This window comes from Nannobrachium achirus (assembly GCF_963921795.1).
Source record: "Nannobrachium achirus genome assembly, chromosome: 2".
NCBI lineage: Eukaryota > Metazoa > Chordata > Actinopteri > Myctophiformes > Myctophidae > Nannobrachium > Nannobrachium achirus.
Window position 1 is genome coordinate 40487046 of NC_137811.1, and position 27973 is coordinate 40515018.

General features: G+C 42.8%; 2 protein-coding genes across 2 annotated transcripts in view; both read right to left on the reverse strand.

The window, feature by feature from the left end:
- The window catches only part of cspg5a (chondroitin sulfate proteoglycan 5a), a gene marked incomplete at both ends in the record, with an annotated part of 89244 nt that extends 86711 nt beyond the window's left edge, over positions 1-2533 (reverse strand). Inside the window, 2 exons of the mRNA XM_080741920.1 lie at positions 1316-1534; positions 2513-2533. Of these exons, the coding sequence (XP_080598046.1) occupies positions 1316-1534; positions 2513-2533 (240 nt within the window). The remainder of the gene's footprint in view (positions 1-1315; positions 1535-2512) is intronic.
- On the reverse strand, positions 1-27973 carry smarcc1a (SWI/SNF related BAF chromatin remodeling complex subunit C1a). Its single transcript, XM_080752879.1, has 28 exons — positions 27746-27973; positions 24939-25058; positions 24305-24390; positions 23900-23981; positions 23614-23706; positions 23377-23446; positions 23142-23211; positions 22594-22669; positions 21999-22124; positions 21557-21675; positions 21098-21228; positions 20586-20645; positions 20182-20219; positions 19791-19912; positions 19558-19629; positions 19056-19169; positions 18487-18643; positions 18201-18311; positions 17985-18047; positions 17079-17337; positions 14556-14717; positions 12762-12817; positions 10852-11002; positions 8928-9103; positions 8028-8162; positions 5867-6152; positions 3325-3450; positions 1-2952 (listed from the first exon to the last, which is right to left on the reverse strand). The coding sequence occupies exons 1-28, from the start codon at positions 27944-27946 to the stop codon at positions 2861-2863; spliced, it is 3354 nt and encodes a 1117-aa protein (XP_080609005.1). The 5' UTR covers positions 27947-27973; the 3' UTR covers positions 1-2860.

Sequence of the window (27973 nt, forward strand, 5' to 3'; positions counted from 1 at the left end):
TCTCATACAAAAAAAAGTTTATTCGACAGTGTGTCCAAGTCCCAACAGACCTGATTAAAAAAACAGACAAAACAAAACAAAAACAATTGCTACAAACTTCCAAAGAACTCAATCTACACAAAGTTTATTCTTAAAAATACATTAACCATAACACAAAAGTAGCAATAAAAGATAATATATGTTAAGTGGATTCTCGTTGTTTTTGTACGACATATAAACAGCCTCAAAATATGTGGAATGGGGGACATGAGTGGATGAGAATGCATGTGTGGGTGTGTGCGTTTGTCGATGTATTTTTATTTTCTACCTGAAAGAATTGTGATAGGCCAGTCAGTGATGCAACAGTCATGTGGGCAGAAAAAGAAAAGGACAGGGGGTTACTAGAGGTAGCAAAGGGGTGTGCCAAGAGGTAGCAGATAGCAAGAGGAAGAATTCTAGTAGAGGTAGCTAGCAGACAAAAAGAGGAAGAGGTAGCCTACAGATATCTAACAAGGCAGGATATAAGTATTGTTTTTTGCGTTTGTATGTGTGAGTTACACACAAACACACAATAAAACTCACCAGCCAACATGGCTTTTACCAAGCATCCAAGATGTTCAGAAGAGAATGGCATTTCTTAGATGTTGGTTGGTTACGGGCCAATGTGGTTTGTGACGACAGACAAACATGCTGGGCAGCATTTAACTTCCCACCTTGACTAACGGTGTTAGCGAAACAGGGCAAGTAGTTAGTGTTTAAAAAGCAATGTGAACATGGTGGGGTGGGGACGTGAATGCTTGTAGTGGGGTGAAAGCGAGGTAGGTTAGCGCTAGGCATTAAAGAGGAGGGGTGGCAGCTAGTGGCTACATACATCATCAGCACCTAAAAACAGCTAGAAGCCCAGGCACACTGAGCTTTTCAATCACTCAATCTCACTCTTGGGAGTTATATGAAGTTCTGGGGGAGAATTATGCCTGTGTGTTTTGTGTACTTCTTCAGTGCATTGCGGGCAGGGTCTGGCTAAGGACTGATGCATACTCTACTTTTTGAGCAGAATTTAAGTCGGTTGGGCTCTGTTTAAACTACAATATTATGTCATTCAGAGGTTCGGGGTGTGGGTACCGTCATTAATTCGGCTGTTTGGTGCTGCAGAGATTTTGTGACTATCTGAACAACCAAATTCTTTTTTTTTTCCTTTTAATTAGAAAGTGTGTTTATTGACATTTGGTCAGATTATGTTTTTAAGTAACGACAACCAAGTATTTTTGTGAACAACTGTCAGGGGATATTTATTGTGGCAAAACAAATAAATGTATTTAGATTTCGGTCTCTGTGCCTGTGCCTTGAGCACCTTGACCACGATCTTCTGCTCTTCAATCAAGAAGGCACGCTTGATCCTGTCACGCACACACTTTGCGCACATGGAGCCACCGTAAGCCCTGCTGACGTGCTTCTTGGTCTTGGAGAGCCTCATCAGAACCTGAGGTCTAACAGCCCAGTTTCCACACAGTCTTCCTGGGCAGATGCCACATAATGACTTGGGAGCCTTGCCCACCTTCTTAGTGTACAGGTACACAATACGGTTACCAGGTGTGCGGGTTAGGGTTTGAAATAATGATTCTGAATGACGTCATATTGTAGTTTAGACAGAGCCGAACCGAAATAAATTTGTCTCAGGCTGCCTTCAGTGTGAGCATCCAGCTTAGTATACTGCACTTGCATGAGTTTGTGTGTGTGTGTGTGTGTGTGTGTGTGTGTGTGTGTGTGTGTGTGTGTGTGTGTTATAGCGACACGCCTGGCTAGGGAGGCTAGGCGTGGGGAGGACATAAGGGGTTATGTGGGTGCTCCCCATCCATCGGCGGCCTGACCCCATGAGACAGAGAGGCCAGGGAAGAGTCAGCAGGCCATGTGAACAGTCATCAAACACCACTCTGGCTCTCTTTCTCTCACACACGCACTTGTCTACAGTGTATCGTTTTAAGAGGTAGATACTCAATAAGACCAGAGCGTGAGGGCAGTCTACATCCCCTCAGATAAGAGGGGGGCGTGTGTGTGTTACAGTCAGTTACAGTCCACACGCCTCATCATCTAACCGGCCTTCAGGTCTGACTAGCTCCACCTGCTGTTTGGATACGGAAGAAGCTCTGTGTGTGTGTGTGTGTGTGTGTGCGTGTGTGTACATGAGGAAAAGAGCTACAGTGTCATTTCACATAAGATACAACATCTAGAGGGGAAAGGTTGAGAAAGGGTCATATTCAATCCCCTCATCTTGTTTCCTAATCCACTAAATAGAGTCATTCACTAGCCAGTTTATCAGCGTGTATCTGGCCCCAACTGGGGAAAATAACAGTGTTCTTTACTAGAAATAGACGAGGAAAGCAGAGTTACAGCAACCTCGCCGGTGTGCCCTGAGGAAGTGCGTGTGTGTGTGTGCATGTGTGTGTTTGGATGACCCTTGCCAATGGGTCCTGAGTGTAAGTGTATGTTCTGTCTGTGTCTGTGGGGGTTCTTTGAGAGTTGGGGTAAAAATTACCAAGCCAGTAGCAAAGGCCATCATTGGGGCTGAAGTTAAGAGATCTGAGCGTGTGTGTGTGTGTGTGTGTGTGTGTGTGTGTGTGTGTGTGTAGCGCCTTGTCCTGTAGTACAAGATGCTGCAGTTTCAGAACCGCATTTCTAGGACCCTATATGAAACTAAAACAAACACTATTTCAAAATAGATAATAACTGATCATCTCTGGTATGCAACTCAAGACAGCGCCGAGTTGTGCCTGCCTTGTTTTCCATTGGCGTCATCTAGGGACCTAGAAATGTTGCCCTAGAAATGTGGTCCTGAAATGGCAGCCGCCTGTAATGCAGGAACATAGCATCGGAGGGTGGTTGGTTAGTTGTCAGCCACTCGTCCAACAGGGGGACCCGGTGGGCCCACAGGGGCAGGAGGCATCCCATCAGCCTGTGTAGGTGCTGGGACAGGGTCTACGAAAATAAAATATGCTGCTGTTAGAGTAGAACAAAAAGCCTTGTCATCAATGTGTGATTTAAACTTGGGGTAGATTTAGTCATTTAGTTATTATAAACTGGGCCCATCCCACAACTGGTACATTTTTATTACATGACTCCAGAGGAGATAATGTGGGCCGATTTGAGTGAAGGCAAAAAGGGTATTTTCAAGAAATAAGCTTGGCGGAAATGGGTTAAAAGACGCTCAAGTCAGCGTCTGGCCCGCTTTATAATGTTTCACTAGGAAATATGTCACGATACGGAAATTAATTACTCTCAAAATACAACATGAGATTGTATTTAAATGTCACACACACACAGTAGACAAGAAGGGAGCGTTGTACTAACACATGCCGTTTGGTGCTCCAGGGTGGCGGGGGCCCATCATGGGAGGCATGCTGCCAGGAGGGGGGCCACCAGGGGAGGGACCCGGCATCATGCGCCCAAGTATGGTCTGCCCTGGTCCCAATGGCCCTGCATTCCAGAGGAGACAAACATATTGGAATTCAGACACAAGGGTGGAGGAGGCAGGACACAATGAGCATGCATGTCTTTGCAAACCTTCCCTTCCACAGGGCAGTACGGATGGGACCATATGAAGATGTCATGTCACGGTTGTGACCAAAGAAATTGTGATTTACGATATTATCGCGACAATTGAAATATCCCAACATCCATTATCCTGGGGTGGATCATTTCCCCCAAAAAATTGCAGATCTACAAGCTCACAACGCGCTGTAAGGGGATGTGTTGTGAGCATCTAGATCAGCTATTTTTTGGCAAAGAGATTTGGTGGAGAGTGAAAAAAAGTATGTTATTTACAGATCCGTTTGACCAATTATAAGAGGGTTTCTTTCTTTTCAAATCTTTTTATTGGATTTTAACATAAAGCCCAGGGGGCGAGTATACAGTCCTATTTACTTATGTGGGTATGAACAACAATAAAGCTGGAGTAAACTATAAGAGGTTTTAAATGATACTGGATATGCAGCACGGGAAATAAAAGATGAATTGATCCCAGTGCATGACAGAGGATAATTTCACGATGAATGTAAATCTCATCAATACGATAAACGATAATTACGATTATCGTCCCACCCCTACAGGGCAGTACATAGGATCAAGCAATGTGCACATAGTTTTATACTTGACTTTGTGTGTATGTCCATGTGTATTGCCATGTACTTCTCTATCCGCATCTTCCTTTTCTGATTGGATAAAATAATGATGTATGTATGTCTTTGTGTATATGTTACAGTGAGATTGGGTAACTCAGTTAGATCGTGGTAAGAGCGCTCGTTTTGTCATTCATCACACACCCCTAACACCACCTGGATCAATTCACTTTGATAGTCTCTTATCAACGCACCTGTGTAATTCTGCGTTGTCACCATGAGATAGCTAGCCTGACTTCCGTCAGATGGTGGCAGTAGTGCGTAGCGCCCTACTTTACCGTCTGAGTTCTCTCGGTGAGAGTTGATAACACTCGTAAAGCCCCGGGCCGGACCAATCAGCGGCAGCTACGGGCGGGCTCTGAGCGGCTCTGAGCCAATAGAGTCTGATTGCAGACCACGTGGAAACCCAGGAGGCGGATTCTGGGTGTAACGTCATGCAGACAAGCCAATATGAGTGGTTGGAGTTGGCACTCCCAGACTGTGATATACAGACGGCCCCATCCAATCACCTGCTTAACAATTCAAAAAAATGATTTTTTTTTCGACATCGAGTCTGCCGGAGCAGTACCAGATGCTAGTAGGCAGAGCGGACGCACTGCTACTATCATCTGGCGCAGTCAGGTTATGAGATAGCGACAACAGCCATTCACTTGTGTAGTCGCTGACGTCACTCGTTTGCGACCTCTCTTTCTTTGTTTATCTACTAGCCTAGCTCAGCTGTGTTTAACCATTAGCTTACTATGCCTAACCCTAACCTCCATGGGGTGAGGCGCTATCATTCCTGCCGAAGCTACGTTGTCGTTGTGTAACCGCTTGTTCCGCCCCGCGCCACAGGACGAGCGCTCCCGTTCTCAATTTCACTGAAACTCAAAAAAAAAAAAAACTGTGACATATATATATATTCATGTCTGTAAGAGCTTAACTTAATTTATTTTTTAAGTTTCTGTAGTTTCTCTGTAACTTTAGCATCTGTAGTATGTACTGTTGTTGTGTGGACGAGTCTCCACCCCATCTATGACTTATCTATCTGTGACATATGACTCCACATTTAGACCTGGTTCCAGACTGATCTTATCTTAACTATATTATTAAAGTGATCCCTGGCTAATACAACAAATATGCCTTAATACATTATAATTGTCCTCTATAACTACAATGTAACCTTAAATATTTTATTTCTTCTAGTAATAGCGAATCTTTCACTCAACGGGGGAAATGCCCGTCGCAAGTTGATGATGTCATAAATGTCATGTGTGATCTATCCCTATGGAATTTATGGCATGCATGTGCAAATAAAAACAAAGTTATACTTCCTATGGTTAATATGAGCATCAAATCAATATTTCAAATGTGTTTTTTGCACATGCATGCCATAAATTCCATAGGGATAGATCACACATGACATTTATGACATCATCAACTTGCGACAGGCATTTCCCCTATTGAGTGAAAGATAAGCTATTTTTAGAAGAAATAAAATATTTAAGGTGTTTTTAATTTTACATTGTAGTTATAGAGGACAATTATAATGTATTAAGGCATATTTGTCGTATTAGTCAGGGATCACTTTAAAAGAAAATAGAAAGAAAGTTGAATAAACATTAGCGTTCTACTCAAACCCCCACACGGTTTCTTCAGGAACAATATTTTCTAGTATGAAGTGAGTGTGAGATTTTTTCCTTTTCTTTATTTTTCTAACTTGGGTGCCAACTCACCCGTCTGTCCCGTGTGGTGCTGTGCCATGGGGTGGTGCCCCATCGGCGGGAACCCAGCGTGCATGGCAGCGACGGGAGGGGGTCCTCCGTGGTGCATGCCCGGGGGAGGAGGTGGTCCGTGGTGGGGACCGGGGCCGGCGGGCTGGCCCCCCTGGGCGGCAGCAGCGGCCGCGGCGGCGGCGGCCTGCTGTTCCATCTGCTGCCGGGCCTTCATCTCAGCGTACTTCAGCTGCTCCATGTGGAAGGCCTGGCGCTCCGTCAGCAGCTGCTGCCTCTGCAGCTCCAACTAGGATCCAGTGAGAGGATGTGGTGAGAAGAGGAGAGAGAGAGAGAGACCACTGGCTCCCAAACACTGGGTCAGGAGACTCGGGACACATTTGTGGGTCAGTTTTTTTATTGCTCCCTTAACTCATTTACTGCTATTTTGACCCCCCTTCTAATGTCCCAAACTTTAACGTGGGCGCACATTGTGGGTTCAGGGAAAATAATGGCGGATGGGTGATCATACTTTAATTGTTTTATAGCGGTTAAAGCATATTGACAGCTCGTCATAGGCACACTGAGTGGACACACTTGTATAACTCGTCAAACTAGTCATAGGCAGTCATTTGTTTGGTTCATAGATTTTGTTTTTAATTTTTATTATTTCAACATTTTCAAAAAACATTCCCAAAAAAGCAATTTCAATTTGAGGAAATCAAAGAAAAATCGAAGGAATTCAATTAGGAAACAAATGTTTAAGAAGTTGTGATAATAACTGATCTACAAGCTCACAACATGGCAGGAAGTGACACATGTGCTTGTAGATCTGCTATTTTCACTAGTTTGGAGCTAAAAAGTTTGGGAAACAATGAGATAGACAGACGAATAGATCTCTAACAGCTACTGTTTTGACCACATTTTCTTTGCCTGACTTTATTGCGGCACAAGTATACGCGTGGAGAAATAATATAGTTTATCGTTTATTCCATGCGGATACGGATTCTTCAGTCAAACAAGCCAAATATAACAGCTAGGAGATAGAAAAACCCAAGGCTGATTCCAAAACAGCAGGAGAGGGGAGAGAGAGAAGGGAGGAGGAACTCAAACAGTCTTCCGTTATGCGTGAGAAAAGAGAAAAGTAAGGTGTGTGTGTGTGTGTGTATGAGAAAGGGAAAACATATCCCCACCATTTGTGAAGGTATGCAGGTTTGTGTACTTGACAAAGACGACGTGTGTGTTCAAGTGCTAAGAAGGATAGTGTTTTACAGCCTGTGGTAGCATGGCAAGTCTGGCCTCTCTTTCCACCTCTCTTCTCCAGTGTTACAGGGTTTATGTAAAGCAGGGCCTGTTTTTCATGCACTATTTACAGCTGCTAAACTGGGCTACACTCCCGCTGCCTCCAACATGAACAGAGTTTTACACTCTCGCTGCCGTCTCCAAGGACTCGCCCGTACACACACACACACACACACACACACACACACACACACACACACACACACACACACACACACACACACACACACACACACACACACACACACACACACACACACACACACACACACACACACACACACACACACACACACACACACACACACTTACTTCTCTGGCTGTGCAGCTACTTTTCACTGAAAACTGCTTCAGCTTCTTTATGTTTCGTAGAAGAGTGGCAATTTGTTGTCTCCCCTCCCTTCTCCAGAACTACCATCTCTGATCTCTATGGACCAGGAAGGAAAACACAGCCTTTCCTTCCAACAGCTTGTATTTCAAAAGTGGGGATCTTGTCCAGCACAATTCATCAGTTTGTATTCATTAGGTCTTAATGTACGATGTGCACCGTTTTAAACAGTGTCACAATTTGTTATTTAACAAGTAGATCTCAGGATCTACATGGGAACAGTGTGGCACAAATGTGGATCTTGGACGTCATGTGGCCATCTTATGATGTCCGTAATCTATACAGGGGTTTGACTCCACATCTGAGCAAGGTTTCAGCCCGATCACATCCCCATTGAATTCCATCAAGGAATTAAAGTTATGTGAATATTAGTGAGGGTACTTCTGTGGCCCACTCGCACTCTCACAGTGTGCAAAAGACATTTGACACAGAGCTGAATGGATGTTGAAAGGATGGTGTTGATGGTAATATTCTAATATTCTTCCAAAGACTTACAGCCTCTTTCTCTCGGTCCATGATGGTCTCCAGCTCCTCAAAGTGCCTCAGCTTGATCTCCAGCTTCTTCATCTGGGTCTCCACCAGCAGGGCCACCAGGGACTTGATCTTCCTCTCCTCCACCGCTGCCAGATGCTGCAGAGAGAGGCAGACATTTAAGATCAATGTTTAATAAGAGAAGATTTCAATCTGGATTTGAATCCATATGAGAGTTGGATTCAGATTGAGACGCTGTATAGACAGAACTCATTTTGTAGCACTCTTATTCCCAGTGGGTTTAATTAATGTATATTTCTGCCTCGCCTCCATAAGAAGTTGAAGGCATTGAATTCATATCAACTAAAAAACAAAGTTGCTTGTAAAAGGCAGGCTCTTTGAGACGTCATCGGGGTTCCATCCATGTCTCAGAGGTGCACAAAGACATGAAAACAAGTCACTAAAACCATTTCCACACAGTAAAGGTGTAAACCATTTAAATCTTCTAGACTTAGTAAAACGGACCCGAGTTAAAACTGCACATGGACCCCCCCCCCCCCCCCCCCACACACACACACACAAAATCTCTTCAACAAAGACATATGATCTACAAGCTTGTAGTTCTGCTAATTTTACAGTAGCTTACCCCCAGAATAGGGATACTATGGTTCAAGTGGTTTGTTTATCCTAAATCTATCCATTTGTAACACCCTTTGTACAGGTCGAGTTAAATTAACACTTTTACTTTGTATGTGGCATATCATTACTTAACCACTTACTTACTCATTCATTGAGGTTTAACCACTTGAACACCATCCACCCTATTCTGGGCGGAACGTTCAGTAGAAATAGCACATCTACCAGCTTGTAGATCTGCCAGGTTAACAGTGTTAATAGTGTTGTCCAGGGTGGCTGGGACCTCACCTTGGCCTTGGTGGCGGCAGATGCCAGGGCAGCAGCAGCAGCAGTAGCAATGTTGCCCTCGCCACCAGCTTCCAGTTCCAGCTTTTTCCTCTTGTCCTCTCCCTCCTCTGCCGTTGCTTTCTCCTCCTTCTCCTGCTCCGACGTCGACGTCTCCATAGCTTCCTCCTTATCTTTATCTGACGAGAAAGAGGGAGGTTAACATTCACATCATAGAGCCAGTGTGATAGAGGTCGGAAAACGTTCAGTGCACACAAAAAGACACATGCTACAGTGGGCATTTCACAATAGATTAATTGGTAATTTTCTCAACTTTTGCATGACACTGTCAAACGAAGTATTAAATCTGATAAAATATGGAGATACAAGTTTCTGAGCGACTCCTCTCATTACGGACACAGTGGTGAACCGTGATGCCCACCCTCGAAAGGAAGACCTCATTTTCTAAGTGTATCCTTTACAAGCGGCTGCTTGTATCCTTTTAAAGAGGTTGTGATGGAGGCTGCTAGAAGCAATGTTGAAAAGAAATACTGTTGCATGTCTCTATTTCTCTTTATGCTGAATCTGCTTAATAACTAAGTCATATTTTTTTAATGAATGTCTCCATTATTTTCAGGTGGTCTTGAAAATCCTTATGGGCATTTTACCATCTCATTACATACTTTATTATCTTCAGGCCAGGTGAAGGAAACAGCTTTTTCCACATACATTTCTTTTGCGATTATCTTAACCCATTTAGACCGGGAACGCAAAATGCGTTTCTACCTTTCAGGCCGGGAACGCAAAATGCTGTTTATCCATTCAGACCGGGAATGCAAAATGCGTTTCCTGTAGTTTTTACCCTCTTCTGGTCTCGTGGCCAATGAAATGCATCAGAAGGCGATGACGTATGCTTCCCTGACTACCGCAAAGCATGCTGGGATTTTTTTTTTTTTGCTTACATAACTTTATTTGTCGGAGAATCCCAGTGCAGCTACTCATAGCGGCGAAATGGAAGACGCATTGAGCGAAGGCAAACCAGGCCCGCTGGAATTGGCATTGTTATTGTTATGTGATATGTTTGAAAACAACGACGACGATGATGAAGAAGTGTTTCGTGGATTTTATCAGGACTGGATAACTTTTCACGGACGCACTTTGACACGGCTAGTTTCAGAGACCCGACTCTTTGCAGCACAGAGTCAACCCCAAACTCCAGAACAACAGAGGTAATAACACTTATAAAATGATTATGATGATATGGTTCATTCATTCACATACACAGGCGCACACACACGCGCGCACGCACATATAATAATAATGACAAATGTCGCTCGCCAGATTTACCGTTAAATGGAGCTAAAAACAAGAATTGACACAGTCAATATGCAATCTGGGTACATGCGATGAAGTTTCAATATTGAGCTGGGTGCTCGTAAGAATTGAAATATTCAATATAAAGGCTGGTGGATTGTTGTTTCTTGTCAAAGTGGTGGCCTATGGTGTAAGGCCTATGGTGTAAGGTCTCAAATATTTATGTTTCTATGTGCTACATAGGCTGAGAAATGTATTTTTTATTAGACGTTTTATAAGATTTATTACAATATTTGAGTTTGCAGATTTTTTTTAAAAGAATGATAAAGGTCTGGACCATGACAAGTAATTTCCCATGAAAGCCAAAGGTGTAAGCTATCAAACAGTTTTGAAATTTTGTTTCTAGCTGCTACAGAGGCTGAGAAATAAATGTTTTAGTAGACGTTGACACCTCTGTGAAGTTTTCCATAAAATCTCAGGTTTTAGGGGTATTTTTCCAATCGGCCATAGGTTTTTAAGGCTTTTTTCCAGGCGGACTTAGGTCTAAATGGGTTAATATATCTTCAAATGCCATCCGCTTCAAATGTGTGTGACAATGAATGGAAACATATGTATGGTCTTGGCTCCAGCCTACCTGCTGCTGCGGTCTTGTCTCCTGCCTCATTGTCTCCCTCCTCGCGCTCAGAGGCCTCAGTGCTCTCCTTCTTCACCTTCTCTCCTCCCTCCACCTTATCAGCTTTCTCTGCTGATTCACTGGGCTTCTCTGCCTCATCCTTAGACTCCGCCTGATGGACAAGCACACATCCACACAGAAACGTATGATGAGACTGATGCACTTAAATAGTTGTAGGAAGGATCATGGTTGTAGTTGAGGACAAATTCTAGTTTGACAGAATACAGGCCCAGATTTGAGAGAGAGAAGAAAAGGAAAAAAGATTTGTCGTCAAGCTGATGTGTGCGCTGAGAAATGAGGGGCATAAAAGCCAGAATAGAGAATGGGAGACAGTGAAGATTTAATAATAATGGTAATATACATAGTCCCCACACAAGAAACAATACAAGAGCCAAGAGTAACAAGCACAATGCAGTTCAACACAAAATTTTTATCATCATCATCATGCTCATTATTTAATGTATACAATCAAATCGGTTGGTAAAATAGAGAAATCTTAACACCGGTTCTCAGCTCCATTTTATTCTATTGCTGCTTTCAACGTTTTGATCTCAGACAATCTTCATCAGGAATTTTTCTTCATGAAGATCGACAGAGATTGAAAAATTGAAAGCAGCAATAAATAAAGTGGAGCTGACAACCAGCCAGGGTTTCCTGCAGTGCTTTATTGGCCAGGCGGGCCACCCGGCCTAAAATCTGTAGCACCGCAATGCGTGCGCGCCACAGTCCCACAGTCCCTGTGCTAATGGGTACTAATGATGGAGCTATAAGCAACCACACCAACCCAGTGGAGCATAGTTAACTCCTGTTAATGTTAGCTAATGTTTTTACATTCACCCCCCCGGGGCCTCCGAAACAATGGAACACAACCCTCATGAGAATGTGTGGAAAATGTGTGTGTGTGGAGACAGGATCTAGAAACATTTGAAGAAAGAGAAATGGAGAGGTAAAGGCAAAGATGTTGTTAAAATCAAGAGGTGTACAGCAAATATATAAGAGAAAGGGATCAAAAAGCTAGGGCAGGATTCCCAGACACTAAAATCAAATTGCACAAGGAACAACTCACTTCTTATCATTGCTATGAAATGAATGTAGTGGTGTCAACTCAAAGAAAAACAAAACGTCTTATGATCTGGTGACCCAAAATAAAGTCATTAGGGGATTTAGGACACATGAGAGTAGGATTATGATAGCTTAAGCAAGATATTTTCTTAGATTTAAGAGATCACAACTGTATTGTGAAAAACCTTGCCCAAACAAATCTGGATTTAAAATTATGGATTTTTGAGGGACCGGGTCCATGATAGTGAGAGATGGCCCTCTAACTCAGTGGGTCCCCAACTTTTTAGCCCGTAACCCACAGAGAAATGACACTTTCGCCCAGGACCCAAACTAGTGAATATAGCATTCGAAAAAATTAGGGCTCTCGACGTGTCGCTTCGCGCCACATTGAGAGCTTGTAAAATCATCTATTTTCACTACTTCTTAATTATTATAATATTTTATTTATGGAATTTCGTAGATGTGTTTGTTTGTTTCTTTGTTGGAACATTTATAAAAATCTCAATTATTTTATTTCTGAAAATAAAGATTTTTTGGTAGGGGAACATTTTTTAAACATATATAAATCTTTTTGTAGGAAAAGAAATGGGTTTTTACTCGAGTCATGACCCATGAGCTGATGCGACGCGTTGTGAGCTTGTAGATCTGCTATTTCCACTATTTTTTACTTTAAAAAAAATATATGAACATTTTTCAACATGGAAACAATTATGAAAAATCACGATTAGACGATTATGTAATAATTGTGACAGCCCTACGTCCCACTGTTTGGGAACCAGTGATCTAACTAGTCTCTTGGGTGGTCTCACCTTATCGCCCTGCTGGGAGTCGGTATCTGTGTCGGTCTTCTCGGCCTCGGCGGGCTCTGTTAGGACAAAGGAGGTAATCAGAGGTAATCAGACAACATGGATATCACAACAACAACTCCTCGTCTCACACGAGGAAAAACGGTGTGCACGCATGTGTGGGGTCAAGTTCAGCTTAATTGGCCACATGCAGCGAGGTATGATGAAATGCTTACTTGGTGTGAGGCTAGCCCCAGGCAAAATAAGTCACAGACAATTATGATCAACGCACAAGATACTTAAAATAAAAAATAAACATTCCAGCTACACTACAAGGCTTCGGCAGTTATATGTAACATAAAATATAAACTATGTAACAATAGATCTAGGGGTGTTGCTGGTGTTGATACATACCATAACCCCTTAATTTGGAAATCTGATGGCTTGAGAATACACTGTCTAACAGTCTATAATCGAGGCGGGTCATGTAAAACCAGTGTCTCAACCTGTGTGTGTGTGCGCACGTGCGTGTTAGAGCAACAGTCCATGCATGTATGTCGGGTCCGCTGAGTGTTAAACCGTGTCATGGGTGCACTTGTGCATTCACAGAGTGTTTCAATATTGATCACCTCACGGTGTTGGGCGAGTGCTGAAGTGGGCAGTGAAAGCATTTAAAGCAGCTTATTGATTGTGAACGTGTTTACAGAATGCAGTAATTCAGGTGTAAGCAGATGCTAGCTAGAGAGAGAGAGAGAGAAACTGAAAAAAGGAGGGTGAGAAAGAGAGAGAGCTGACCCAGTTTTGAGCCCCTCCTCTCCTCTCGCTCCATCTGCCACTGCCGTTTAATCCAGCGGTTACCACGGCAGCGAGCCATGGTTAACCTACACATGCACACAGGGGTGTCGCACCAAATCCTGGGCCCTGGGTACAAGGATTCACTGCGGGCCCCCCATGAATGTTCTTCAGGTGGGGGTTAACCCATTTAGACGGGGAACGCATTCTTTTGCGCTTTAACTATTGAAAAATAGCAGATATACAAGCTCACAGCACAGCACCGAGTGCCGTGCTGCAAGCTTGTAGATCTACTATTTTTGAAAAAAACCTATGTTTCTATGTCAGTCGTGCTCAAACTTTTTAAATGTCAAGGACCCCTAAAATTATATGTATTTAGCCACGGAACCTCATCTCAAAATATTTAGTTCCAGGGACCCCCCAGAAGCAACATTTTAGTTACAAATGTTCGCTTAAAAAACATATAGAGAGCACATATTTTCACGACTTTTAAAAAATAGCAGATCTACAAGCTCGTAGCACGGCACTCGGTGGCGGCGGTGAGCTTGTATATCTGCTATTTTTCAATAGCTATATAATTAAGGCCCCTCCACCTTGCGCCCTAATAACTCAGACCCACTTCCCTCCCCCCTTGTGACACCCCTGTGACACATACACATGCAGTTAACTGAACAAAGGGTCCTGTATTGCCCCCGGTGGCCAAACCGAGACATTATGCACTACAGTAAAACCTTTATGTGTCCAAAAGAAGCAATGAGAAAATGTACAAAAAATAGGGTGATAACATCCGCAGGGACAACTTCAAATATGCAATGTTATCAAAAATAAATAAATGGAGGTGACTTTTGTCTCTCAGAAAACATCCTGCATGTTCGCTATAAAAAGGCTGTAATATAGCTCTCTACTGCCTTCCAGGGGCCAGATTCAAGAATACAGATGTCAGAAGACTTGGGTCTTTTAAAATCTGTGTTCCCTTACCAGGGGGGATATTGTAATTTTAGGCCTGATTGTTCATGCATTACTGACCGGTCTTCTCCGGCTCCTCAGGGGCAGTGCCAGCGATGCCACTGCTCTCCAGGCCATAGGCAGGGTCCACCTTGCCAGTGCTCCTGGCAGCCTCCTGCACCTTCTTCACATGCGCCTCCACCAGCTCTGCTGGCACCTCCTCACGTACACGAGAGAACTCCTCTGGAAGAGGGATGAGATCGATCCATCAAACCTTTGAAACGTCTACTGAAGAAATCGTCACCACAATCATACTGTATGCAACTGGGATTTAAGTAACCCATTATTTTCAGAATCAATTAAAAGGTCAAAACTATTTTGTGAAAGACTATTATTCATTTAAAACAAAGTGGTGAAATTAACAAACAACAGAATAATTGTTAGTGCTCATGTTATCTGAAGATTCTGAACACCAACAGATGTATGTAAAATTACTCACTGCCTTTATCGAGCAGTCATTAACAAAGTTTGCAGCACGGCACTCTGTGGCAGCTGTGAGCTTGTATACAGTATCTACTATTTTTCAATAGCTAAATAATTAAGGCCCCTCCACCTTGGGCCCTAGTAACTCAGACTAGGGGTGGGCGATACTGGATAAAAGCATTATCACGATATGCTTCATGCAGTATCACGATACACGATATTATCACGATACTGTTTTATGCGAGTTTTTAGGTTTATTATGATTATTAGACCCACACATATATTCTATAGATAATCTATTCATTTGTATGCTGCAGATAGAAAGATAGATAGCCTAATCTATGATTTTTTTAATGATAACATTCAGATTTTTGATTAAACAATTATCATTTTTTACCTCAAAATATTTACTAGTTGGTGTGATGATGGTTCAGGTCATTCAAATGGGTCCCAGAAATGTTTTATGGGTTCCCTTAAAATGTTTTTTGAGTGTTGTGAGCTTGTAGATCGGCTATATTCAAAACAATTTGGCGGGACCTCTCTGGGGGTCTCGACCCACAGGTTGACAACAACCCATGCCTTACCATTGAAACTTGAGGGAAAACAAATTACCTTATGGTTGGTTTATTAGACCCACACAGATATTCTATAGATAATCTATTCATTTTTATGCTGCAGATAGAAAGATAGATAGCCTAATCTATGTTTTTTTTTAATGATAACATTCAGATTTTTGATTAAACAATTATCATTTTTTACCTCAAAATATTTACTAGTTGGTGTGATGATGGTTCAGGTCATTCAAATGGGTCCCAGAAATGTTTTATGGGTTCCCTTGAAATGTTTTTTGAGTGTTGTGAGCTTGTAGATCGGCTATATTCAAAACAATTTGGCGGGACCTCTCTGGGGGTCTCGACCCACAGGTTGACAACAACCCATGCCTTCCATTGAAACTTGAGGGAAAACAAATTACCTTATGACCAACCAAAGTCAGGAGGTTTGTTATGATACAAGCTTTATTTTTAGAGAATTACTCACTCATTATCATCCTAGCTTTTCGCTTTTCTACTAACAATAATGGCATGGTTTTTATAACTAAGCCAATTATGTAATAGACGCAAAATAGACGCGACGATTTCACCGCGATTCGCGACGACACACGCATGCATCAATGGTGAAAACATAAGCACTTTACAAATAGCAGCAAATAGCTACTTGTTTATAGTAGCAAATAGCTACTTGTTTATAGTTAATAAAAACAGAAGCATGGATTTACAAGGTGATCTAAATCATCTCATCAATACTGCCAGAACACACAGCTATGGATGAGACTCCAGCACAGTTCAGCTTTGCAAGCAGTGAGATGGCTGATAGCGATAGCAGGACGGATAAGTAGTTTGCGTCCTGTTAGTTTAATGCATCCATTATGAAAAATATGCTTCAAAGAATGCAGGCCAAGCTGCATCACTGCTTTAAGTCCCGTGAAAGTGAAACTAAATCGTGGACCACTGTGCCGTGCTCCTGCACAATCACAACTCAGTCAGTCAGTGCTGTAGACACTCTGTAGCCTGTCTGCGTGCTGCACGGGGGAGGGGCCGTGAAAGCAGGGGATAGATCCTCAAACTATATGACACGTTGAGCCGCGACACGTTATAGCTTGTAGATCTGTTCTTTTTGGCGAATTACACCACCGTACTATAGAAGTATAAATTAAGCAATAGAGCTGCGACTCATGGAACGTGCACTCGCTGTATATCCAGAGCCTTTTCTAAATGACTTTGTATCACGAGAGAAACGATATTCTGAAATGGCCTATCGTGGCAAAGCTGTATCGCCGAGACGATAATTATCGCCATATCGCCCACCCCTAACTCAGACCCACTTCCCTCCCCCCTTGTGACACTCCTGTGACACATACACATGCAGTTAACTGAACAAAGGGTCCTGTAATTCTATAATATGGTATGACTACAATGTTATGAAACAAGACATAGGAATTTTCTCTACAATCATTAAACCAAATATTTGATTACAAAAATGTTTGGTATGGATTTTGTTTGGATGGACTCATCTTTTCACCACTAGCACAACAGCACACTAACTGATCCTCCATGTCCTCACCTAGTGCTGCCTTGGCTGCAGCAGAGGCCACTCTGGGGTCCACCACAGAGGCCAGGAAGGCCACAGTGCTCATGACGGGGTTGCCAGACTGGCTGAAGGGAACGGGCTGGTAGGCCAGCGGTCCCAGCGAGGCCTCCGTGCTCTCCAGGTAGGGGTCCTCAATGGGCAGCCGCAGGAAGTGCAGGATGCACTCGTCCTGGGTTCGAGAGCCCACGTGCTCCGACACCTTGTTCCAGTCGTCCTTGTACATCTCCAACGCCTGAAGGGAGTAAAGATAAACACGACATTATGTGAAGGGGTGGCAGTGTTCACATTTTATTTAGTTTTAGTCATAGTCTATTGAAAAAAATAATAACAATAATCATTTAGTTTTAGTCATATTTTAGTCATCTGAAATGTTTTAGTTTTAGTCTAGTTTTATTCCACTAAATATCATAAGACTCGTGTTGTTAGCTTGTAGATCTGCCATTTTCAGAGCACAAGACCTGAGCACAACCAAACATAACATTACTTGTCTTATTTCTATATAGTTATTATTTTTATATAGTTTTAGTCATCATAGCTTAGTTTTTAGTTTGTCAGTGAAAAAAGGTAGTCGATGAACATTTTCCGTCATAGTTCTAGTCGACGAAATTAACAATGTATTTTATTTTTAGCTTGGGTGGCCCCTGTGAGAGGCAAGTCACCAACCATTGAATGAATGCATGGCAGAGGAAGGAATACGAGGGGTGAGGTGAAAGAAGAGATAAAGGAGGACAGAGGAAAGGGAGAAACAAGACAGATGAAAGACTATGGAAGGCAACCATCTAGTGTGGTTATTCATACGTATGTCTTAGTGCAGGAATAGACTTGGTTTCAGAGCTCACTGGACCAGTGTTAAGTCAGTAGTAGGTTTGCATGACTCACCTCTAGCAGCAGTAGAGTTTCCTGCTCAGTCCATTCCCTTGTGGCGTTTGCACCTTTAGAGACCTGGAGACAGACATAGGGATGTATGACATTTTAAATTCCATTATTCATCTGACGAATCCCATTCCCAAATTCCCCTCACAAGCCTCTGGGGGTCTCACACACAGGCACACAACACACAAAATAGTGGTGAAATACTTAAAAGCAATTCTTTACCTTGGAGGTTTTCTTTGCATAAAGATCTGTGCGCAAGCCAAAGTTCTGCAGGTCAGTGGGCTTGTCTTTGCCTTTCTCTGGGAAGTTGAGCATCTGCTGGCCAGGGGGAATCTAAAGAAATGACATTATTATGAGCCCATTGTTCTCCATCTCTTCTCACCCTCCCCTACACCTCGTTCCATTTCTGTCACCGTCTATTCTGAGGTGGTCTCTCTAGTGACCCTCTCCTCTCTCCATCTGTTTTCCTTTGAAGACCTGTCATTGTATTGTCTCCCTGTGTTCTTACCTGTGGTGGTGGTCGGTGGTGCATGGGCATAAGGCCGGAGGGAGTGTCAGCCAGCACATTGAAGTGGGGGGTGGGCGGGGGTCCCATGGGCAGAGGCCGGCTCTCAGAGTCTACCTGGTAGTTCACAAGACCCCACTGCTCCAGGAAGGCATGAACCCTGGAAGAGGTTACAGTGTTTTTAACTTTATTGTAGTGGCATCAGACATTGGCTGCTGCTAATTATACATGCTGCTGCTGCTAATAATACATGCGTAAGGAATAGTTAAAAATGAAACAATGTTTTGTGTTCTCACCAAGAAGTGTATAAACGCGCAATTGCTTGGCTTCAGACCATTTTGATTATGGTGTACTCGTTTGGAACTCTTCTCAATCCACAACTTAAATTATTTTATGGCTGCTTCAAACTTTTTTCTTTTCTTTTTTTTTTACTTCATCCACACATCAAATGTTATGAGGATGAGTAGATAATGACAGTTTTAATTTTGGGCCAAGAATTCCTTTAACATTAGTGACCTCAGAACCTATATATTCGGCAAGGTAAGAGATTTGAACACTGCACCACAGCTCACCTCATGACTGCACACACATCTCCAGTTAGGTTCCTTCGGCAGGAGGTGGAGGTGAGGTACTCTTGTGGGTTCAGACGGTAGGTGTCTATCATGAAGTTACGATAGGCCAGGTAGCTGTTGGGGAACAGAGCAAAACAACACAGCAGGGTTGTCAAGGTGACAGTAATAACAAACCAACATAGGACAGCAGTTAAATTATAGCAACTTCGTCCAAAGCACAATGAATTTCACTTTCACCCATTCATACACCGATGGCAGAGGAAACCACACAAGTACCAAGCTTCTCATCATGAGCATAGAGGTTATGTGTCTTGCTCAAGGACACTTTGACACACAGCCAGGAGAATGGGGATCGAACCGGGACGGGAACCTTCCGACTCCACGATGGCAACTCTACCTGCTGAGCCACTGCCGCTTAAAATGGCTTGTGTGTTTGTGTGTCCATGAGGACTTGTTTGTTTGCATGGATATGTGTGTTTGCGCTCAAGTGCACTAGACTCACATTTCTGGAGATTTTGACTTGTTCTTTCCATTGAAAAACTCAGGTAGGGCTCGCCTCTCAATCTCATGGATACTAGAGGGAAGAACAAAATAAATACATTTTTGATTTGGCAAGTAAAAATCACTATAGCCTTTGGCTGAAAAATAAGGAAGTTATATTTCCTTCCATGGGAAAACACTGACTGTAGTTATAAAGGGTCTGTGTCACATGAGTTGTTAGGGGTCTCCACTCACCAGTTGTAGTCGAACCAGGCAGCGTAGCTGGGAATGATGATGTGGTGGGTTTGTTCCGTCACGTTGTCCTCTCCAGAGTCAATGAGCCTGTTGACCTCTGCCTTGTCCTTCTCCTCGTCCTCCTGCCAGAGATAAAAGTGAGTCAGGGACATTCGAGTATTCACATTCTGGAAGGTACCAAAGGACTTCTGATTAGAACCCATCAAAGTGATGCTGTACTTTCATTTTTTAGAAAACCCATCAAGGACTTGCTATGTGAGATATCAGCTATGTTATAAAGTGTATCATGAGGTTACAACAGCTCTGTGTGTATTGAAATCTTGCCATGCTGATGGCTAAAAACAAAACAAAACCATTTATGATGGAAACAGAAAATAAACCTATCCTTTACCTTGCCACCTGACAGCACAGAGTCATCCTCCATATCATCTGGTAGAAAGAAAAAAAAATCCATTGTTGTTAACATCATGTGACATTGTTCAGAAGCAGAGCCAATATCCGAACTTAAAGGAGCTATAGTCAACTTTTTCTTGAAAAACGGATGCTAAAATAAAAATAATGTTTCGAAAATATTTTATAAAAAAATAAGCTTCATATATGTGTTTCAATTAAAAAATGACCACAAAAAGCGTAAAATAATGATAAAATAATCATTTTGGCCCTTTGTTTACATTTACAGGGCCCGTACTTTGTTTACATCCTAGTCTGTAGACTAGGATGTACACCTACAATGAAAAAGTTGACTATAGCTCCTTTAAGCAGATCAAGCCTAAATCCAAATCAAAAAGAATTTACCCAAATCAGCCACATTCCCTCCTTTCACTGGAGTGTGTTCACTGTCTTTCTTTGAATTCACTGCAGATGAGAAGAAAACAAAAGGATTAGGTGAGCAGGCACAGAGAGAACAGAGCAATGGGTAAAAACGACACTAAAACGGTTTTGTTTGTCTGCAGGCAGAGGCATTATTATCTTGCAATCTGGGGTTTCAAAAGAAGACAGCAAATTACAACTGGTAAGAAGGACGTGGGGATAGATTGGACAGTAAGGGGGACATCACAGATGGGACGTGATCTAGAAACCCGTTCAGACCTCTTTCAGTGTATATCAAGCTAGAGCCTAGTACTGAACTCTGATTGAACATCCCTGATGGCCACTTTGCGTGTGTCTGTGTGTGTTGACTGCTGTTTTTCAAGCCGAGTGGATTTCTATGTCAGTGTCTTAACCCAGAATATGAAAGATGAAACAGACAGGAAAATAATTTACATAAAGTATGCATATAGATAAATAAAAGCCTATTGGTGTTGTACCGTTCTTGCCCAGTGTGACCTCCTCCATGCCTGGAACAGAGGAAGGGTCATCCATGTCCTTAGTCAGGTCCTCCTCTGTGTCGTCATCCTCTCCTCGGTGGCCGCGGCGCTTCCAGTGTGGCCCTGGGTTCCTACAACACAGAAAAGGAGAGAAAAGAGAGGAATAAATGTCAGCTCCAGGAGATTCAACAATCAGTGGAAAAATACAGATCAGATACTGTAGATATATTTTTAGATAATCCAGTTGTATGACAATTACAATACAATACCCAATGCAACTTATTCAACAGCAATAGATGTACATAACATAAATCACTCATCATAGTGAATTATATTTAATTTGGGGGAAGGAATCCCATCCAAATATTTACTACAAGTTATTTGCCCTCTCTTGTGATTTATCCCTACGGTACATGTGTGTGATTAATCGCTTGCCAAATAAGAAAGTGACACTCTTACCCCTTCTTGCCTCCCTTCCTGCGGGACTCAGCGGGGGTGCTGGGTGGCGAGGGTGAGCGCCTCCTCTTCTTGCCAGCTGAGTTGGCCTTGCGCTCCTTGCGATCGGGTGTACGGGAAGACTGATCAGACAAACCCCACGTGGCACAGAGAGCGAGGTATGGAGGATGGGAGAGAGAGAGAAAGAGAGAGAGAGAGAGAAAGAGCCAGAGAATGAGAGAATGGAACGGTTGCACACACGAGGTCGGGATTGAGGGGGAGAGAAGGGGAGCAGGGACGGGAGGAGGGATGCGGTGGTGGGGAGAAGGCGGGAGGTAGGAGAGCAAGAGCGAGGAAAGGATGGGTGACAAACGGACGTGTGGAAAGACATACAGACAGAGTGCAATCTACAAGGCATACTCAAGCCAAAGTCAAAAACACACACACACACACACACGCATCCTACCTCTTCCTCCCGAGGGAAGATTCTCTGGCGGAAGCTGACTGGTTTCTTGTGCTCATCCACTTCATAATCTTCTTCGTTCATCCATTCGTTGAAGGCATCTGTATCCTGCACCCACTTAGCATGTACCTGTGAGGGAGGAGACAGGACAGGGAGGCAGAGAGAGGAGCTTGATCATCCATTATGTCCAACTGGGTACCCGTGACCATTAAGCCCAATTCATACTTTGCTGTATAAATGTGACACTCCCCGGAAATAACAGATTTTCAGTGACAGGCGTGGTCATATGACAAAATATAAATTAACCATTAGCTTATATTAGGGCTGCACAATAATGGCTAACAGGATAATCATGATCATTTCTCTTCATACTGCAATCATCATATAATCTATATATAGTCTTAGATGTCTTTGTTGCTTTGGTGGTGATGTTCCTTTATGTTGAGTTGGCTAAATACGTTTCACTGGGTGGTTCCAGAATATGTAGTTATGTGTGCCAAATAATATGCATTCAAAGCAGGCTTTTACAGTCAGCACTACATCCGTTCTAAATGTAAACAGGGTTCTCTATGTTGCAGTACCACCGGTGCCGTCTCACCTTCCAGGGCTTCTCTGAGCTGGGTGAATCTTCTATATCAGCATCCACCTCACTGGCAGCCACCCAGGTGTCATAACTAGGAAGGCAAACAGCAGAGTGAATACATTTACCAAAAAGGTTGTAGAACATGAACAACCAAGCCATCTGACAGGACCGGAGCCTTTTCACTATACAGCATTTCTGCATTACAAGGCTTCATTCTAGCCATTTCACCTTCTTCTGATACATAAGTGAAATGTGTCAAGGTTTACACAGATAGGGAAAGAGAAAGAACATCCGAACACTTACTGCTGACTGATGCAACAGTATTATTGTAAACTAAGAAATGGACAGCATTGTCTTCATCTGGTTTACAGAATAAATCATTTATTTTGCATCGGAGCAAGAGTGTGCGGCTGCTCTTTCACTCTTCCTATGACTCTTTCGCAGGCCTACACCTTTCCATTTTTACAAAACATTTGTTGCTTCAGAAGCAAAAAATTATAATAAAATAAAAATACTACACGCTACCTATCTATTTTGCAAACGTAAGGACAGTCCATGCTCACCTGTCTGGGTACATGCCCCAGTGGACCAGCACCTGCTTGTCTTTTCTCATAACAGGGCGCAACCACTCTTCTGCGACACGCACACGCACGCACACACACACACACACAACGACTTAGTTGTAATCCAGGGCTAACAGAGCATATAATAATAATACATCAAACTAATATAGCACTTTTCTAGGTACTCAAAGTTGCTTTATATTAGCATAAGTACTAAAAGAACATGCTAATTTACCATCTTCTTGCTGAGAGGGAGAGGGGTAGATGTGGTGGGTAGCCTTGGATTTATCCTCAGTGATGGAGCCCTGAAAAGAAGGAACGCAGAAGGAAGACGTTGGAGAAAAAGAAAGGAATAAAGAGATGTAACACCAAGAGATGACAATTAGTGAAAAGCCAGTGAGTGTAAGCAGAGCAGCAGTCCTGACAGTCCTCTCCTGGGTGGTTTGGTTGGATTTAGTTAGAAATCACTCACCTGGTGTCTCTTGATGATATCTTTAAGCTTATTGGCCTGTTTCTGTTCAATGTCCGATGACAGGTACACAGTGGGCCGAGTCAGACAATTGTTCTGCAGACAAGAACAGCTAGGTTAGAATGTTTGTGTGTGTGTGTGTGTGTGTGTGTGTGTGTGTGTGTGTGTGTGTGTGTGTGTGTGTGTGTGTGTGTGTGTGTGTGTGTGTGTGTGTTGTACACACACGATGCCAGTGTACAACAACGTATTCATTTTTGTCTTGTATTTTGTTTTGTGTTCATAGCTGTACCTGCACCAGAGTCTTCTCCACATTTAAGAACATCTCCACATTTCTGTCCATCCGAGAAGGGTTCTGTAGGTCAAACCGGCGCCTGGTCAAGGAGGACACAGCAAAGATTGTATGAATAAATAACAAATATCAGATGTATCACATGACTCTTGCCATTTGATTTTAAGTTACTAGTTCTTGTTTTATCGACCAGAAGCCAAGCTTGATGAAGAACATTTTCTCAGATATTTCCAAAACGCCAACATAATCAACATTTCCAGACAATTTATAAGACTTTCAAATCTTCCACTGTGCAATGATAAACCCCTGTTTGTTTGCATGTCAGGACTCTATGAGGGGGCAAGGCAATGGGACAGGTTGTTCTGTCAACTCAAGTTGAACAGCTGGTATAAAGACCAGACTCACCAGCCCTGCTCGCTCTTGAACTTGTAGGCAGACCCAAGGATGTGACAGAGAGCTCCAGCTGCTTTGAAATCCAGGAAAGTCTTGGCCTAGGAGGTGAGTGAGTGAGTGAGTGGAGATGACATTTGGGCAAGTATGACAGTGTACTTATCACATATAAAAAGAGAGAGGCAAAGACTGTATGATGCTATGGATGTATTAATAGTGTTTAGTGTGGCCTGGGCGGTTGGTTGGCGTCTGAGCACCTGGGCTGGTAATCCAGCCTGACAGAGTGTCGACTCCCGATCCCAACGACCTTTGGGACCCCTTCCAACCCCCCAAAGGCAGAGAAAAGACCCCAAAAATATCTTTAGAAAAATAGTGATTAGTACTCTGCTTACTATGATTTGCACTTGTAAGTCGCACTGGATAAGAGCATCTGCTAACTGGCCAATTTTTAAGTGTAAACTTGATACTTTGAGGGTCTTGACTAAATGTTAAACAGCCATCTCTAAAGTTTAGAGATAGGTGTTTAACATTTAGTCAAAATCAAGGTTAGAGGGATATGCAAATGTAAGGTCTTTCCCAGGTATACTAATGATTAGTATGTGTGTGTGTGTGGATATGTGTGTGTGCACATCACAGTCCATGTCCTCACAGGTAGCTTGGTGAGAGCAGGGTTGTTGACCCTGCGTCCGAAGGAGTCTTCCTGGAACTGCAGCAGCTGCACAACCAGGCCAGCCAGGGACTTACTGGAGGGGGAGTCGTTCTGGACATACTGGAACAAGACAAACAACAGCGTTGACAGAATTAGTTTACAAAGTAATTAACAAAGTCATCGACTCGTTCATATTAAGAGTGGAATCAGATATAGAGATGTTATGGTGGAACATGTTATAACACAGACAGGTGGGTTTCAGGATGTTATGGGGTTACGAATTAGTGCAAGTTTCACTCAACTGTCGCATTTTCTATGTCTTCTCCATTTAGTTCACAGCAGGGCGGCACGATATGGCAATAACAATTGACCTATTGGCTGTTGAGATGGTAGTATGACATAACACATCCTGTGTTAAAGTCTTCCATTAACATTTTCATCCACATCCACTCATTTTGTGTTGATTATCCACCTTTGGCCATCCTTCTCTATTTATGTTTACACCTGACCACACAGGACCATGTGTGATTGGAACATGGAATTGCGTGTGAGATACGTGTGCATACGGTATTAGAATTGCACAAGTTCATAATGCAATCAAAGGTTAAGCAAAATTATACATCATGCAGACCTAGTTGTAAGATCACATCCCCTTGCTTGTCAGATATTGGTCCTTGCATGTCAACGCTTGCTTAGGGCCTAATGTTCACAGTGATTTTCACAGGAAGCATTAAGCCTGCAGTCACGTTATATGACCATACAGACAGAAATCTGGATGGTGTGTTTGGTGACTGGTTTAAATTTGAAAGTGCTCGCAGTTTATATAACTGCTATGGCATAATCTTATTTCTCCTGTACTGGCAGATGCTTAAAAAAGTGAAACAAAACTAGCTGAAATGATCCGTCTATGACACAGGACGAGGCCAACAGAGAAAAAGAGGTTTGCTTGCCAGAAAGTCTATTTATAATAAGGACAATGTCAAGGAGAGCCACATCAAGCCTCGAATGAATCTACACACACACACACACACACACACCACACACACACACACACACACACACACACACACACACACACACACACACACACACACACACACTCTGACTTCTGTGATATGACAATCACATTGTGCTTTTTGGTTGGTAACTTACTTGTGATCATATCAATGCTTACAATATCCAATTATACTTTAACTATTTTAACAATGTGTCATTCCACAATCATGCAAAAGAAAAGTATCTCTAAATCGTCATCTTCACTTGGAGCATCATGATTAAATAAAGTATTTCTGTGTGTGTGTGTGTGTGTGTGTGTGTGTGTGTGTGTGTGTGTGTGTGTGTGTGTGTACTTAAGTTTACTATCAAAGCACAGCTAATAATCATGGTGCATTCTTTGTTTGACAAGGCAGCACACTGCCATGCGCGCACACAGAGGCGCTTTGTTGACAACAGAAGCGCCTGAAGAACAAGACGCTTCTTCCCAGAGACGCTTCAATTTGAATAGCTATTTTAAGTTTTCTCTCTACACATCATTCAAGAATCTAAGCCAACTGTTTAACGTCAATGCAACAGTTGTTCAACGCGTATACTGTATATGCGTCGGGTCCCATGAGTACAAGTCAACGCTAGCTGGACGTCACGAGGATACATTTCATCGTTTATTGGCAGCCAGGAAAGTTCAGTGAATTTAGCTAAAACATCCAGGCACTGTGTATAATCTGTATATAGATACGATAATTCAGCTGTAAACACTATTACCCCACATAATGAAATCCTAATGGTCCTTGAGGGGTTTCCAGGTGGTCCCCAGCTAAATGATGGAAGCGTTGGTAACCAAATGGACCCGTATATAGATAGAACTTTAAGTCTTGAGAGTGTTAAAATGAAACCAAATGGACCCTTTTAACACTCAAGAGTTATTGTTAAATTATTGTTAAACATCTGCATTACTTATGTTCTGGCTCGGTTGGTTAGCTGTGTGTTACTGTTAGCAAATATGCCAGCTAGGTTTTCAACCGGATCTATCATGGAAAAGTCAACATTCCAGGTGTTTTGGCTGCATGCGGACACGTGCTTAGGTACACAAAACAACAACAAAGAACCTGCCCAGTCTGGCTAGAATAGAATATCAACAACAACCTGCTAGTGGCTTGATTAGACTGTTCCAAGGCCAAGCTAAAAGGCTAGCATCCCATTGTTGCACTGTGGGGGACGCGGGCCTTCATTGAGATCAATGGAGGACTAGCTAGCCTAGCAGTGGTGGGAAAAGTACTCATATTTTTAACTTAATAAGTTAAAGTATCGATACTGCGAAGTACAAATACTGTTACAGTGCTAGTAACAGTCCGGAATTACACATTTATTTGAGTAAAAGTACGAAAAGTATCGGCATCAAAATGTACTTGGAATTACCAAAAGTATTAAGTACTCATTATGCAGAATGTCCCATTTCACAGGGGTTCAAATGTATTCTTATGAAAATAGCAGATCTAACACAGATCTCACAATGCGTCGCATCGCTTTAGATGGCTATTTTCAAATGGCCTGAAGTCGTTACTGTATGTTTCGCGATAATCACAACCTACAAAGTAACTAGTAACTAAAGTCTTCAAATAAATGTAAGTGGAGTAGAAGTACAACATTTGCCTCTGAGATGTAATGGAGTAGAGTATCGAAGATGGGAAACACTCCAGTAAAGTACAAATACCTCAAAACTGTACTTATGTACGGTACTTGAGTAAATCTACTTCGTTACTTTCCCCACCACTGCTAGCTAGTGCAACAAGGCAGCAGTGTGCAGTGCAGACCTTTTTGTAGTGCTTCCCGATCCACAGCCGCACGGTCTCCAGCTGGGACACGGTCTCCGAGCTCTCCCAGAACTTGGAGGACGGGCCGCCGTCTTTCTTCCGCCCCACCACGGAGGTGCTGCCGCCGCTCGGCGGGCCGCCGGCCGCCGCTCCCCCTCCAGAGCCCGCTCCTCCGCCTGCTGTGGCTGCCGTCGTCGCCATTGTTGTGTGTGTTGTTTCTTTTCTCTT